Source organism: Bos taurus, chromosome 1 (genome assembly GCF_002263795.3).
Source record: "Bos taurus isolate L1 Dominette 01449 registration number 42190680 breed Hereford chromosome 1, ARS-UCD2.0, whole genome shotgun sequence".
NCBI classification, from domain to species: Eukaryota; Metazoa; Chordata; class Mammalia; order Artiodactyla; family Bovidae; genus Bos; species Bos taurus.
Window position 1 is genome coordinate 144,057,042 of NC_037328.1, and position 14,993 is coordinate 144,072,034.

Here is a 14,993-nt window from a genome sequence, read left to right on the forward strand (position 1 = left end):
CACCCCCGCCGACTTCTCATTCCCCATCCTGAGATCGGTGCTCTGCCTCACAGGCTCCAGCTGTCCAGGATTCTGCCCTCTGCCTGCTCACCCAGCCACAGAGCACACTACGCACACACGTTTAGCAACTGTGTTCACACTCAAACTGTTTCACATACATTTGTTGCTTTTGTAAAAGGTACCCCAAACCTACTTTCCTTTCATAAGAAATGTACATGCAGTTAAAGTAAGGTTTTATTTTGTGCATTCCCCAAAGGTGCACAAGCCACGGAAGGCCCTGGTGGGTATGGAGAGGGGAGCAGGTTGGGGACAAAAGTAAAAGGCAACCCCTACTCCAAGAAGTTTTCAGTGCCATGGAGACAGGAAACCAGAGTTGTGGAAATTCAGAGATGGTTGCTTCCAACCAGAGAGAGAGGATTTATGGGGGTTGATCTCCCAGGTGAACCCTGAGGAGGTGGTGCTGGAGGGTTCAGGTTGTACCGAGAAGGTATATAATCTTGTTCTACTTCACGGCAGCAATAGTACTTCATAAAACCAGACTGACAAGAAACACAAGACCAAGAGTTTTGCAAGGGGTAACTGCCATTTGCTCAGTGGTGGGAATTAACCCGGTGTCTTAACTGATCCCCCCAGGCATCAGGTCTTTGGTAAAGATAACAATGCTAGGTTATGGGCGACAGTCCCACACCTGTTAGAAACTGACATGCCCATGTCCACTTGCTGTTCTTGGTGACTCCCGGGCCCATGTGTCAGTGTTAGTGACCCCCAGGTGGCTTCCGTGTCCGCACGCGGCTGTCAGCGACCCCTGAGTCCGTCCTCGGCGTCGGGTACACGGCGTGGGGCAGGGCGGCGCTGATGTTCCTGGGCGCCCCACGGCGGCGAGTTTGGGCTGCCCTCTCCAAGCCAGCCCAGTCTGCCCGAGGGCGCCGGCTTGGGGTGGCGGCTCTCGGCCGTCCAGCCTCTACATTAGGGGCCCAGGAGGGACGCACAACTGCCCACGGCCGGCTCACGGGTGCTGCGGCCCCCAGGCGCATAGGAGCGCTCCACCAATCCTCACTCAGCCCCAGCTACCGTTCTGTCGGAGGGTTGCGCCCGCACGGCGGAAAGGCCTCCCCTTTAAAGCGCGCGCCCCGGAAGCGGTACCCGCCGCGCGCCGGCACCGGAAGTGGATGCGGCCGGCGGGCGGCGGCGGCGGGCGGCCGGCTCTGGAGCTGCTTAGCGCTGCCGGGCGGGCGTCGCTGTGGCGGCTGCGGCGCCGCTCAGGCTTGGGCTGGCCCGGCGCGGCCTCGGGCTGCCCATGGGGCGCGAGGGGCCGGGCCGGTGACGCCGGAAGCCCATGGACGCCCCTGAGGAGCCGCTGCCGCCGGTGATATACACCATGGAGAACAAGCCCATCGTCACCTGTGAGTGCCCGGCGGCGAGGGAGGGGGCGGCGGCCGCGAGTAGCGCGGCCCAGGTCGCCGGCTCCTGGGCCCCCGCGCTCTGGCCCGGCCACTTCCTGGAATAGAGGTGTGGCCGGGGCGGCGGCTGCGGCTGGGCTCTGACCCCGCGGGCGACCTCCGACCTCCCCGGGGCCGATCTCCTAGCTCTCCTGGAGGCGACCTCTGACCTCCCTGGGGACGCCCTCCAGGTTGTTCGGCTGCAGTTGATAGCGCCGGGGACGCGGGGCGGCCCTGACCGAAGTGCGCCCCGAGGGGCCCCCGCCGTGAGCCCCGTCCGGCCACAGGGTCGGCAGCTTGCCACTCGCGGCCCGTCCTTCGCGGTGGAGACTGTCTCCTCCGGGCACACTGTTCCTTCCGACCCCGCAGCGGGTCTCCCGGCGCTCGGTCGCAAGCGTGGACGAAGTTTGCGTGCGGCTGTGGTGTTAGGAGACGGGGTGTGCACTTCAGGAACGTATTAAGTGGTGGGTCTGAGACGCAGGACGCCTGGCAGAGCCGTGCATAGCCGGCCTGGCTGGGACCGCGGGCCAGGACTCTTCCCCGCCCGCGACGCCGGCACAGAGCAGAGACCCATTTCACAGATGGCGTGTAAAGGTTCGGCGAGCTCTCCGCGCTCTGGACGGAGACGGGTGTTTCGACGTTTTGGCTGTCAGTTTGTTTTTTTTTTTTTTGGTGCCACATTTATGCACCCACAAAGGAACTGTTTGTTTCTACAAAATTCCCTCTAATATTTACAGTCGTGACCTCAGAATTCAGTACTTTCAAAAGCACTGAGTTTATGGAAAGTGTTGAAATGTTGGCTGACGTTTTGCTGACTTGCAGAGAGAGATTTCAGACTATTAGGAGTTTTGACTTTTGACAGTGCTTTTGTCGTCAGTTAATTTTTTTCAGATGGTCTTCTATACTTTGAAAGGAAGCACTCTTTGTATAGCAACATCCAGGGGCAGGCACTTAGGCCATAGTAGACAGTTCTGTAGGTAGAAGATCCTTTTAAAAATTAAAGTTTCTCTCTTTCATTCTTTTTCACTTTTTTTTTCTTCTGATTAATCGATACTCTCCTTGTGTGTTTTCTCTTGTCATATTGCTGAGAAACTATATTTAAAGTCGAATTTTGTTGCTTTATGTTTAGCTGATAAACTTTCTTAGGAAAATGGACTGTTGTCACATCTGAATTTAGACGCTTGCATAATTCAGCCAAGTTTTCTCTTTTCACCCGGACACTTACCAACTGAAAGTCTTACTCAGGACTGCACCTTCAGTCTGAGAGAGCGGGTAGATGCAGTGGTCATCTGGAGGCCCTGCAGTTAATCCCCAGGTGCTTTCTGTATCCTGAGGGAAGAGGAGCCAAACTTGGATGGTGCTCGTGTTCGGGTTCAGTGTCTCCCAGATCCTGGAGACTTCTCCCCAAGTGCCCTCCATGCTCTGAGTGCTGGATCAGTATTACTTGTGGAGACATCCAGATGTCTCATTATACCTCATAGCCTTTAGCTTCCATTTTCCTGGCAGTGTTTCTGTAGGCATTGTGTAAATACATAACTGAAGAGAAGGTTCCTAAAGCTCTGTTGGTTCAGCCTTGACTTAGTGGGGAGATTGTTATCCTCTTGGTGTTAGAGATACACGTGACGTGTTTAGTTTCATTTCATGTACATGACAGACAACTCTGGGAAAGTTTCCTTTTGTAAAAGCTACACTGGTGGAGGATTTTCCCGGTGTTTAAAGCTGTTGTCTGTACTGACGGTATCTCTGTTTTCAAAGGCACAACCATTCATTCATTGGTGCCTCAGAGAAGAAAGCGGCTTCAGTAATCTTTCAGAGAGAGTTAGCTTGAAAAATAAAAAAGATCTTTTTAAATTTAAAGATTTTTTTAACTTTTAGAAGAGCTGACTTTATAGTTCACTCTTGAAATTCCATTATGGTGTGTCTGGACTGGAGCTCCAGTAAGCACTTGCTGTCCTGGTTTTGCGTCATACTTTCTTCATTTTGTTCCATTCCTTCTGCAGCACACGTTTGATGGGAGCCCCTGGTCTAAGCAGTGTAGATAAAGGTAGTAGAAAAACTGCTTTCAAAGTCCATCTGGAGGCTTGGCTGTTGTGTACATAGCCCCCTTAGCAGCATTTTAATTTTCAAAAGTCTGTATACTACTTCTTGCAGCCAGTGCACCCTCAGGAAGTCTGTGTTTGTTCATTGTAAAAATGACAGCAGAGTTGATAACTCATTTTCAGATTTTTTTTCATATAATTTAGAACATTTTACTCTGAATGAATTGTGCATCAGCCTTTCTGAGAAGAATGTAGAATGTTACTGGTTCAGATAAATTTAAGAACTGTTTATTTGCAACTGTGAGAAGAGGGGAAAGTCCCCAGAGATTAGGGGTAAACAGGATACATCATTACTTGAAAACCTTGTTAAATTATTTTAATAATATTCTGAAGCTGTCTAGAAGTTTTAATGACTTTCAGTTCATAATTAAAATTTTCCAAAGCCACTGCCCATCTGCCTCTGGTGCAGAGTGACCACCTTAGTCGAGGATCTGCTTACACTTCCAGGGTTGGAGAAACTTCTCAGTGTTGGGAGATGTGTCTGAAATGCCCGGGGTTGTCCTCCGAGCTCTCAGTGGTGCTGCTGGTGTGATGACATTGGGTGATGAATCACCTGGCTGTAGCAATTTGAACATCTATAGCATAATTTACTAATCATGAAAGATGCACCATGAAACTGAAACCAATTCAGCAGATCCGGTTAGTCTAAATTTAAGTTGGAGCTTTGATTTTTTTCCTTCAGCCACTGGATCAGTTCTCTGCTTTGGAGTAAAGACTGGGGTTTCTGATCTAAGGATACGTTAGGAAAGAGGTGTTTCCTTTCCAGCTGTCTCGTTTAGCAGGCAAAGTTATGGTAATTCCACTGATTTGTTGCTATCCTACCCAGAATTGTTCAGTTGCTAACTGAACAGTTGTGTCTGACTCTGTGACTCCATCGACTCTGATATACCAGGCTCCCCTGTCCTCCACTATCTCCTGGAGTTTGCTCAGATTCATGTCCATTGAGTCAGTGATGCTATCTAACCATCTTATCCTCTGCCGCCCCCCCTTCTTTTCCAGTGAGTCACCTGTTGGGCACAGCACAACCTCTCTAAGCAGGGGATCAGATTGGATGCAGTGGCTCGCTTTACTTGGGGTGGGGGTGGGGTGGTACTTGCCTTTCATCACAACAGTTACCCTGTTTTGTGATGATAGTGATGTCACTGAAAGAAATACAGCCTACGTAGTACTGAAACTGACTCTCCTGGGGCCTGGAATGGCTTGGTATTGCTGTTCTCCCTGTAGATTTGGGACATCCGTTGGGCCTCTGTGGGTTTGCTGCAGTATCCTGGAGCACCTGGTAAGTATGGGAACCGATGTTACTAGTATGTTAGCCCAACTCTAGGGTGGATCTGCACCAATCATTTAGATGTGAAAAACTTCCTTTTCCATTTGAACTTCAGCTCATGGGCTTGATTTGTAAGGTGTGTTACTGAAGAGTTTCTAGTGAAGTTCGGTTTATGCAGTAAGACTCAAGGGTCTGAGTTTTTTTAAGCTCTTTGAAATAAGCATGGCACACACCATGCAGGAACCAGTCTTGACCTGGAAGGGAGCGGACAGCCAGCTGGCTGGTCCACACAAGAGGTAGGAAGGGCCTTGGTCACCTTTTATTGAAAAAGCAAGTGACTTACCTGAGAATTTCTTGTCTAAACACAGATTCTTGCCAGTTGACGGAGTGCTGGTGCCTTGTCTCCCAGGGCTCCCTGGTGATCCCCCTCCCTCTGCTCTGGCCTGGGGGGTCTGGATGACGGACCCGGGCCCCACAGATCCTCCCGTCACCCCTCCCTTCACCTCGCCTTCCCTTCTGTCCTTGCTCCCTTTGGTCCCCACTGTCAATCAGATCGTCCCCGTGGGACTGCGCTTCATGTGACTTTTAAGTGTATTCGCAGTATTTAGCTCTTTGAGAATATTTGGTTTTTAAATTTAACATTGATGACCTTGGAGTCATTCTGACTTCTCTTTCTCTCTCACAACCAACATTGTCTACCAGCAAATACCATTTTGTCTTTGAAACTGATCTAGGATTCAGCCCCTTTTCACTGCTGCTCCCCCAAACCCTGGCCCCCTTCACCTCTCCCTGGGACCCCCACAGCCTTCCAGCTGGCCGGCTCATTTCTGGCCTTACCCTTGAAGCTGATTCTCTCTGGGGTTGGGGGCAGTCCCTCCAAGAGAGAAGTTGGCACATAATTCCTTGGCTTCCACCTCTCCAGGGGCCACCCACCTTCTCGGCATGGTATTCTCAGGGCTTCCTGTGGGCTCTGAGACCCTCTGTCCGTGTCCCCCAACTCCACCCCCACCTGGCCTCCTGGCTGGGCCTCACACAGCACACGGCCCAGCAGCCCCTGCCCTGTCGCTCTCCTGACCCCCTCGGTGTTTCCCTCGCGCACTGGGGCTGCTCATGTGCCACCGCCTGGGGCTGCTCATGTGCCACCGCCCAGGCCTGCGAGGGTTTGGCATCTCTTGGACTTTGCTCAGTCTTCTGGCTCAGCACCCCTGACAAACTTTTTTTTTTTTTTTTCTCATGGTTGTTGCTCTCCACCACAACCTGGGCTGCCCTGGAATAGAATGTGAGGTTCAGAACTTTATCTGCTATGTTCACGGCTGTATTTGTGGCACCTGGATGGTGCTGGGCACATAGTTGGTGCTCAGTAAATATTTGTAGAGGAAATTAATAAGTGAGCAAACATTACTCTAAAGGGGAAACTGTGTTATATGTAAGGTAGGAGCTTTGAATGGTGTAGTTATTTTCTTTAAATACATGTCTTTGTCAGGATCAGATAGCTTTGTAGGAAAATGTTTGGAGAGTTTGGGTCCTGGCCGCTGAGACTTGGTTTCAGGTAAACTACTATGCACTTACGTGGCTCTTTGTTTTTTGGTGCTGGAGCATTTTCTCTTTGGAGTTTTTGAATCGAGGAAATACATATTAATCTAGTAGAAGAAAAGTTCCATGGCCCATAATGTTTGAACTAGTCCTTCTGAGTTGTGTTCAAGTATGGTTTCTTTACTTCAGGTCAGGAGAAATGTATGAATAAACCGAGGCATTCTCAGGTATGTGATTCAGCTTCTGCTCAGGAGCATTTAGGATGAGGGACTGTCAACCTGGCATTTGGGTGAAGCCTTTGAAAAAGATACAGCTGTAACTTTTAGAAATGAAACTTTAACCTTAAAAGTATATAAATAAAGCAGGAATACATTTTCATTATGAAGAATGAAATCTAGAAGTTTAATTGTTAGGTCAGAAGGGGAGACCCCAAATCGCCCTGTGAAAAAGCTGTCCTCCGAGTTATACTCTGCCCCACTGGGTCGGAGATATCTTTTTAATTTTTGCCAGTCTAGTGGACAGGTTATAGTTTTTTGTTTTTTCTTTTTCTGAGCAGCTTTATTGAGCTTTAGTCTACATATTATAAAATTAATATCCGTTGTACGTGTACACTTTTCAGACTGTTAGTAAATGGTCACAGTTGTGCAGCCGCCACCGTAGTTCAGTTCTAGAACATTTCCATCACCCCAAGAACTGTTAGCAGTTAATCTCTGCCCCTAGGCGTAGGCACCTCTGATCTGCTTTCTGTCTCGATAGATTGACGTTTCCTAGACGTTGCGCAGAAGTGAGTCGTGTAGCATGCAGTCTCCTATCTGGCTTCTCTCACTCTGCGGTGTTCCTGAGGTTCGTTCGTGTTACACCAGCTACAGTTGGCCCCTCCTTTTCTTGCTGTCTAGTATTCCAGTGCATGGACTCCTTTATCAGATATGTGATTTGCAGATATTTTCTTCTATTCTTTGATTGTCTTTTAGTTAATCTGTCTTCAGAAGTGCAAACATTTTAAATGTTAAGTCCAGTTACCCATTTTTTTCTCTTATACTTTCAATATCGTATCTGAGAACTCTGACCAGCCCAAGGCCATCTTCCATCATAGTTGTTTTGGTGTTATACACCTGATGATTAGTGAGGTTCTTTTTATGTGGTTCTTCGTGCTTGTACCTCTTGAGAATTGCCTCTTCATCTGTGTGTATTTCAACATATACGCGGTATAGCCAAAAGCATATCTAAAAGATGGATTGGAAGAGCACTAGGGAAGATGTGCGTGTGATTTTTGTATTTTACACCACATGTATTAGTTTTCTAGGATAGCTGTAACAAATTATCAGAAACTGAGTGGCTTAGAACAACTGAAATTTATTTTCTCACAGTTCTGGAGACTATAAGTTGAAAATCAAAGTATCAGCAAGGCTGTGCTTCTTCCTGAGGCCTTGGGGGTGGAGGTGGTCCTTTGTCACCTCTTTCCAGTGCCCAGAAATCCTTGCTGTTTCTTGACTTGTAGGTACATCACTCCAGTCTCTGCCTTGTCTTCACATGGCCTTCTCTCTCCTTGTGTTTTCCCTTCTGCCTCTTATCTGACCTGACAAGTGACTTCTTGTCATTGGATGTAGGGCCCATCTGTATATGATACAGAATGATCTTATTTGAGAGTTTGAACTTAATCATATCTATAAAGACCCCTTTTCCAAATAAGGTTCATTCCCAGGTCCTGGGTTGGAGGGGGGGTCAGGATGTGGACAAATCTTCTAGGGGTGCTGGTCAGCTCCTTGATCACGGCGTCTGCACTGGCATCCAGGTGCACGTCGGCAGTGTCCAACATGTGTCTGGTTTTATAGCACTTTCTCCGTCTAGAGGCATGTCCTTACTGTGCTCCTGACCCCTGAACAAGTCCATGGTATCTGGAATTTTGGGCTTGAGATGTTGACTCAAGGTGGGATGATCTCTTAAGAAAAGATGAACCTATTATACAAACTCTCTTTCCTTTTTTCCCCCCAAGAAAATAAATGTTTTTATTTGGCTTCCTGCACACGTGTTACATGATGTTTCATTCCTCAGTGTTGTTTTACGCCCTCATTTGCCAAATTTTTTGAAGAAGTGAGCAGGGAGGGCTTCCCTGTTGGCTCAGTGGTTAAGAATCTGCCTGCCAATGCAGGAGACATGGGTTCGATCCCTAATCCAGGAAGATCCCATAGGCCATGAAGCAACTGAGCCCGTGTGCCACAACTTCTGAGCCTGTGCTCTAGAGCCCGCGAGCAGCGCCTGCTGAGCCACATGCCTCCGCTGCTGAAGCCCGCGCACCCTGGGGCCGGTGCTCCACCACAAGAGGAGCCCCCACGATGAGAAGCCCACTCTCCGCAGTGGGAGAAAACCTGTGCAACAGCGAAGACCCAGCACAGCCAGAAATAAGATAAATGAATGAATGCATCAGTAAATAAAATTATTTTTTAAAAACAGTAAACAGAAAAATTATGAAGAAACTGACAACAGGCTTATACCTTGCTTTCACCAGCGAATGTCATGTCATGTGTTTGGAAATTTTTCCTTTTTCCAACAGATCTATTTAGTGTTTAGAAGTAGTTGCATACATTTCAGAGCTGCAATTTTAGGTAGAGTCTTAGAACTAATAGTAACGCCTGTGGTGACAATTTTTACTACACTCACAGCTCACCATTTGTAGGCACTCTTAGTCTGGCTAGGTCAGCTTGAAGGTTCCTTAAGCACTGAGGTGAACAGCGGGAAGGGCCAGCAGGCAGGTCATTTTGAGGCTGAAGACCTGAGGGCCAGTGTCTGTGCCTGACCAAGGCCCCTCAGTATTGAGTGCCGCAGCGAGGACCAGGCCCGAGGTGGCCGACTCCTGGTCCACCGCAACCTTGCCAAGGGCTCGGGGAGTCAGACCCCGTCTGCCCACACAGAAAGGGCTTGTCCCTCAAGTTATCCCTGAGGGAAAGCCTTTGCCATAGAGCTAAGCAGAATTGAAACATCAGCAGCTGAAGAACTGAGTAGGGTAGCCGTACTGGCGGTTTTTAGTGTAGTCTTACTGGTTCTAAAATTAAATCCATCTTCTGAGAACTTGACAGCCAGTGCCATCGCTCCATCTGCTGTAGGATGTTCTGGCCTTTGGGGGCCATGTGCTGTGTAGTGTAGAACGAGGCCCTGGATTCACCATCAGAGCAGGTCCTCAGCATCTGCTCCTGGCTTCTTAGAGCTTACGTTCCAGCAAGAGCGTAGATTGTGTGTGTACAGGGTAAATTATATCATGTAATAGGTGATGCATGCTAGGAGGAAAGGAGAAAGAGAAAAGGGTAAGAGAAATGGGAGAATTGTTAACATCTCAAACGTTTTATTATAGAAACTTGCAAACTTTTATTAAAAAAAAATAGTATGAAGAACCCCTCCAAGCCTGTCACTCAGTTTCAACAACTAAGTGGTCAGTCTTGCTTCTTTATACCCCTGCCCATTCCTTCCAATCCTGTTGTTATTTTGAAGCAAATCTCAGGCATCGAACATTTATCAGTAAGTCTGTGTGTTGTGGACTGAATATTTGTATGCCCCACCCAAATTCCTACATTGAAGCCCAGACCACTAATGTGGTTGTATTTGCAGATGGGGACCTTCTGGGAGATAATTAGGATTGGCTTGGATTACGAGGGTGGGGACCTCATGGTGGGGTCATTGGCCTCGTAAGAAGAGGAGGAGAGGCTGGGAGAGCAAGTCAGCAAGCAGGGAGGCCTCACTGGGAAGCCACCAGGAGGCACCTTGGACTTCAGCCTCCAGAACAAGGAGGAAGACAGTTGTATGTATTGTTTAAGCCACTCCATCTGGGGTGTTCTGTCATGGCAGCCTGAGCTAAGACAGCCTGGAGCACTGAAAGATAAGGACTTTAAAAAATAAGACTGCAAAATCTTTATCACGTCTAAAAATACAATTCTTTAGTATCAAATATTGAGTGTTTACATTTCCAGTGTCTGATGTGTCTTTTTTTTTAAATTTCTTTAAATTATTTAGTGTCAGTAGGTTTTTAGATTGATGTTTTCATTCTGTCTTGACGTCTGAGTTTCCCTCTCACCCTCTGGTTCCTTATCGCTTGTTGAAGAGCCTGGGGGGGTGTGCCTTGTGTCTGTTTGCCCGCTGGCTTCTGAGGTGTGGAATCCTTGTTGTAGGAATCTTTAGTTCCTTTGCTCTCTGGTGTGACATGATGTTCCAGACTCACTTTGTGCATTTCCTGCTCTGGCCCGGGAATCAGCCCTTCTTCGGGGAGCCTCGATTCCTTCTGGTGGGAGACTGTATTTGGAGACCCCAGTCTGTGTGCTTGGGCTTCTAGTTGCTGCTGGGCCTTTATAGGGGGAAGAGCTGGGTTGTAAATTCATTCTGATCTTTTCAGTTCAAATTCAGAAATTTAGGGCTTTATTTAACTGCTCTGTCCTCTGTATTTGGTTTCTGCCTGCTCTGTCTCGTGTATTTTTTCTTCCAGTTTTCAGGCATGCTTGGGGATGATAGAACAAGGTCCTCAGACTGGATCAGGGTCCCGTGGAGCGCTCACGGGGGGCCAGAGTTTCTGATGGAGCAGGATGGGGTGGAGCCTGGGAGTGAGGACCTCTCACAGATGCCCAGGTGATCCTGGTGCTGTGGGTCCAGGGCCCTCCTCAGTCCACCTCACACAGCCTCTGATAGCCCTGTGACTGCCACCAGCAGTGCAACAATCTAGTGTGTAGCCCTGTCCTTTCTGCCCTGTGCCTCCCTGACCTGAAGCATCTCCTTCTGTAGGAAATAGTCATACGTGTTGTATTAGTATTTCCCTTTCTTAGATAAGAGATCGCAGACTGCATACACATTCCCGACTTCACTTTCCCCCCAAGATTTCTGGGAGAACAGAGTGTAGAGATGGTGCCCTCTCTTGTTTACAGTCCTTAGAGCCCAGTTACAGAGAAGGCAGTGGCACCCCACTCCAGTACTCTTGCCTGGAAAATCCTATGGACAGAGGAGCCTGGTAGGCTGCAGTCCATGGGGTCGCTGAGAGTCGGATACGACTGAGCGACTTCACTTTCACTTTTCACTTTCCTGCATTGGAGAAGGAAATGGCAACCCACTCCAGTGTTCTTGCCTGGAGAATCCCAGGGACGGGGGAGCCTGGTGGGCTGCTGTCTATGGGGTCGCACAGAGTCGGACATGACTGAAGTGACTTAGCAGCAGCAGAGCCCTGTTATGTCGATATGCCATGGTTTACTCTGGCCATCCATCAGTGGAATTTGAATGGTTTCATCTTTTGCTGTGTGACACAGTCTTGCAATCAAATATATTTTCCCCATGTATCTGTTGGGGTCTGTCACTGTGAGGATTGCTGGGGCTGTGGTAAGCACAGTTTTGCTGGTTCAAATCCCCCTTCAAAACAGTGCTCCTTTTGAAAATGATAGTGAGACCCCATTGAGAAAGTGAGTGATCTTTTCGAACGGACTTTTAAGGAGGTGAGAGGGAAATCCAGGGGAAGAGCGGTTTGGGAGAAGCCTCCGGTCCAAGTGTGCCTGAAACAAGCAAGATATCCTCCTGAATCTCAAATGCTGTGATTCAAACGGCTGTAGCTTGACTATATTCCCTGTGTTTTAAAAATACGTAAACTTTCAAAGGCTGATTTTTTGGTCTTCTTATATATAGATGCACTTATCCAGTCTTTCTTCTGTTAAATTCCTGAGTTTTGGGTCTAATGTGGTCTCTGAGTGCTAGAGAAGGTCATTACTATCCTGTCTTTCTTCTTAAAAAAAGGAGACTTTGGGACTTTCTGTCTCGAGCGGCCTCTGTGCATTGGCTGTAGTTTCTTTTCTGCAAACTCGAACAGTCCGGAACTCGGTTAACCCTCACTGAGTGCACTTCGTCCCTTTGGTCACGCCTGCGGGCAGGGTGGTGCTGGTTGCGAAGCGAGGGAAGCAGCACGGGGAGAGCGAGCAGGTGTCTGTCACCGGCAGGCTGGGGAGCTGGTGACCAGACCTGTCAGGAAAAGCTAGTGCTGAGATGGCAGGATGGGCCGAGTTGTGATTTAAGGACATTGGAGTGGGTTGCCATTTCCTTCTCCAGGGGATCCTCCCAACCCAGGGATCAAACCCACATCTGCTGCATTGCAGGCAGATTCTTTACCAGTGAACCACCCAGGAAGCCCAAGAAACAATAAAATGAGAGAAAGAAGCATCTGCAGCAGCAGTGCATACTGTTGAGTCAGAGTGGGCAGCTGTACTCTGACGAGCTGCTTGACTCACCTGGGTAGGGAGCCGTGGGTGCCTGGGCTTCCCTGTATGGGGTGGCCCTCGGGCTGCTGGGAGGACTCCGGGTGACTGAGCACCTGCGCAGTAAACGAATGGTCCCCCCCCTGACTTCTGTCAGCTAGTTCTCACCTGGGGCCAAACCCTCTAGCGCTAATAGCAAGTCCTCCCGGATCATCAGATTGGGATAGTCCATAGATTGGGGGTGGGGAGGGCAAATCAAATGCTTCTCTTTGTTTTAAATCAGTCCTATGACTTCACTTTCTATGGTTGTGTCAGTTTCTTGTGACTGCTGTAACAAATTATGTAGACTTTGTGCCTAAAAGTAACACAGAGGTATTTTCTCTAAGTCATGGAAGTCAGAAGTCTGACATGGTTCTCTCTGGACATGGTTCCTGTGGATAGGGCTGCTCCTTCTGAGGGCTCCAGGGGAGAATCCCCTTTCCGGCAGCTGGAGGTGCCTGCTCCCTTGGCTCTCTGGGCCCCAGTTCGGTCTTTCTCGTGACTCCATCTCTCTGGTTGTGGCTCTTCCCCATGTAAGGACCCTTGGGAGCACAGTGGGCCTGTCCGGATAAGCCAGGATCATCTCTTTATTTTAAGGTCAGCTGACTAGCAGCTTTAATCCATCTGCAACCTTGATTCTTCCTTGCTGTGTAATGTAACATGTTCACAAGCCCGGGGGAGCAGGACGATTCTGTCAATTTCTGAATGCCCTTGACACATGTCTGATTCTATAAGTATGAAAGCCCTGTGTCCTTCCCAACAAATAGGTGACTTTTCTGTTTAACCTTTGGCTCCCCCTGAGGCATGATTGGTAACTTTGGAGCACTCGCACCACATTTGTTAATTTATGCCACCCTTTCTGTAGATGGTTTAGTGCTAAATGCAGTCTTATGTCATCATCAAATCTTAAAATTAAAAAAAAATTACGTAAATATTACATATACATAAATACTGCATATAAATAACCATAAATATTGCAGCTACATTAGCAACAACAAACGTATAGCTTTTTGAACAGAGATACAAATATTTTCTTCTCAATTAAGAGAATAGGTGCCTTTATGTTAGCCTAGTCTAGACACCCAGTGTTGCTGAGATGCAGACGGGGATCTCTCTCTAACCTCCACCCCAGATGGAGCCAGCTCACACGGTTTGGTTGGATGTTGATTCCAGCAGGGTTGAGCTTCATGTGCCTTTCCTCTGCTGGAGGCTCTTTCACACAGAACAGGACCCTGGACTCAACCTCTGCTCTTTAAGTATCCGCATAAGACTGATTCTGCTCTGGTCGCAGTTGACTGTTAACTGAAGATCAGGATTTAAAATTGCTTTGGCACTAAATAACCTTGTGACATTGCAGTTCTAGTGGATCCTAAAATAAAAGTTTTGTGCAGAAAAATGATTGAAAGTGAAAGTTTCCATTGCTGTTTGCATTGGTGAAGGGTGAAGCCAATGCTGTGCGACTGACCTCAGCTGTGAGTGGCCCTGAGTGCGGCTGGGCGGGTCTGCTGCGCCCTCCTGGGCTTGGTCTGGACATGTTACTCGGCTCTGCTTAGACTCTGATCTTAGTGATGGTGTGTTGGCTCTAAAAGACTGGCCTACAGGTTTCTATTTTTAGTTATAATTGATTTCTTTGAAAATTAGAGTTGTTTCAAAAATAGCCAATTTCTTACTGTCTCTTTTTGTTGTTCATTCGCTGGGTTGTTTACGACTCTTTGCGACCCCAGGGACACCAGGCTTGCCTGTCCTTCACCGTCTCCCAGAGCTTGCTCAAACTCATGTCCATTGAGTCAGTGATGCCATCCAGCCATCTCATCCTCTGCCCTCCTTCTCCTCCTGCCCTCAGTCTTTCCCAGCATCAGGGTCTTTTCCAGTGAGTCGGCTCTTTGCATCAGGTGGCCAAAGTATTGGAGCTTCAGCTTCAGCATCAGTCCTTCCAATGAATATTCAGGATTGATTTCCTTTAGGATTGACCGGTTTGATCTTCTTGCTGTCCAGGAGAGTCCAGGGGACTCTCAGGAGTCTTCTCTGGCATCGCAATTCAAAAGCATCAATTCTCTAGCACTCAGCCTTCTTTATGGTTCAACTCCCACATCTCTACATGACTACTGGAAAGACCATAGCTTTGACTATACAGACCTTTGTCGGCAAAGTGGTATCTCTGCTTTTTAATACACTGTCTAGGTTTGTCATAGCTTTTCTTCCAGTATTCACTCAAATATTCTTGGGCTTCCGTTGTGGCTCAGCTGGTAAAGAGTCTGCCTGAAATGTGGGAAACCTGGGTTCGATCCCTGGGTTAGGAAGATCCCCTGGAGAAGGGAAAGGCTACCCACTCCAGTATTCTTGCCTGAAGAGTTCCTTGGACTGTATAGTCCATGGGGTCACAAAGAGTCAGACACCACTGAGCGAC

At 48.3% G+C, this 14,993-nt stretch overlaps 1 protein-coding gene across 3 annotated transcripts in view; it reads left to right on the top strand.

Moving 5' to 3' along the window:
• The first annotated feature begins 1,179 nt into the window (after positions 1-1,179).
• TRAPPC10 (trafficking protein particle complex subunit 10) overlaps positions 1,180-14,993 on the top strand; it is a 74,612-nt gene continuing 60,798 nt past the window's right edge. The window contains exon 1 of one of the 3 annotated variants that reach the window (XM_024989481.2): positions 1,180-1,403. In XM_024989481.2, the coding sequence (XP_024845249.1) occupies positions 1,337-1,403 (67 nt within the window). In that variant the 5' untranslated portion in view covers positions 1,180-1,336. 3 annotated transcript variants of the gene reach the window in all.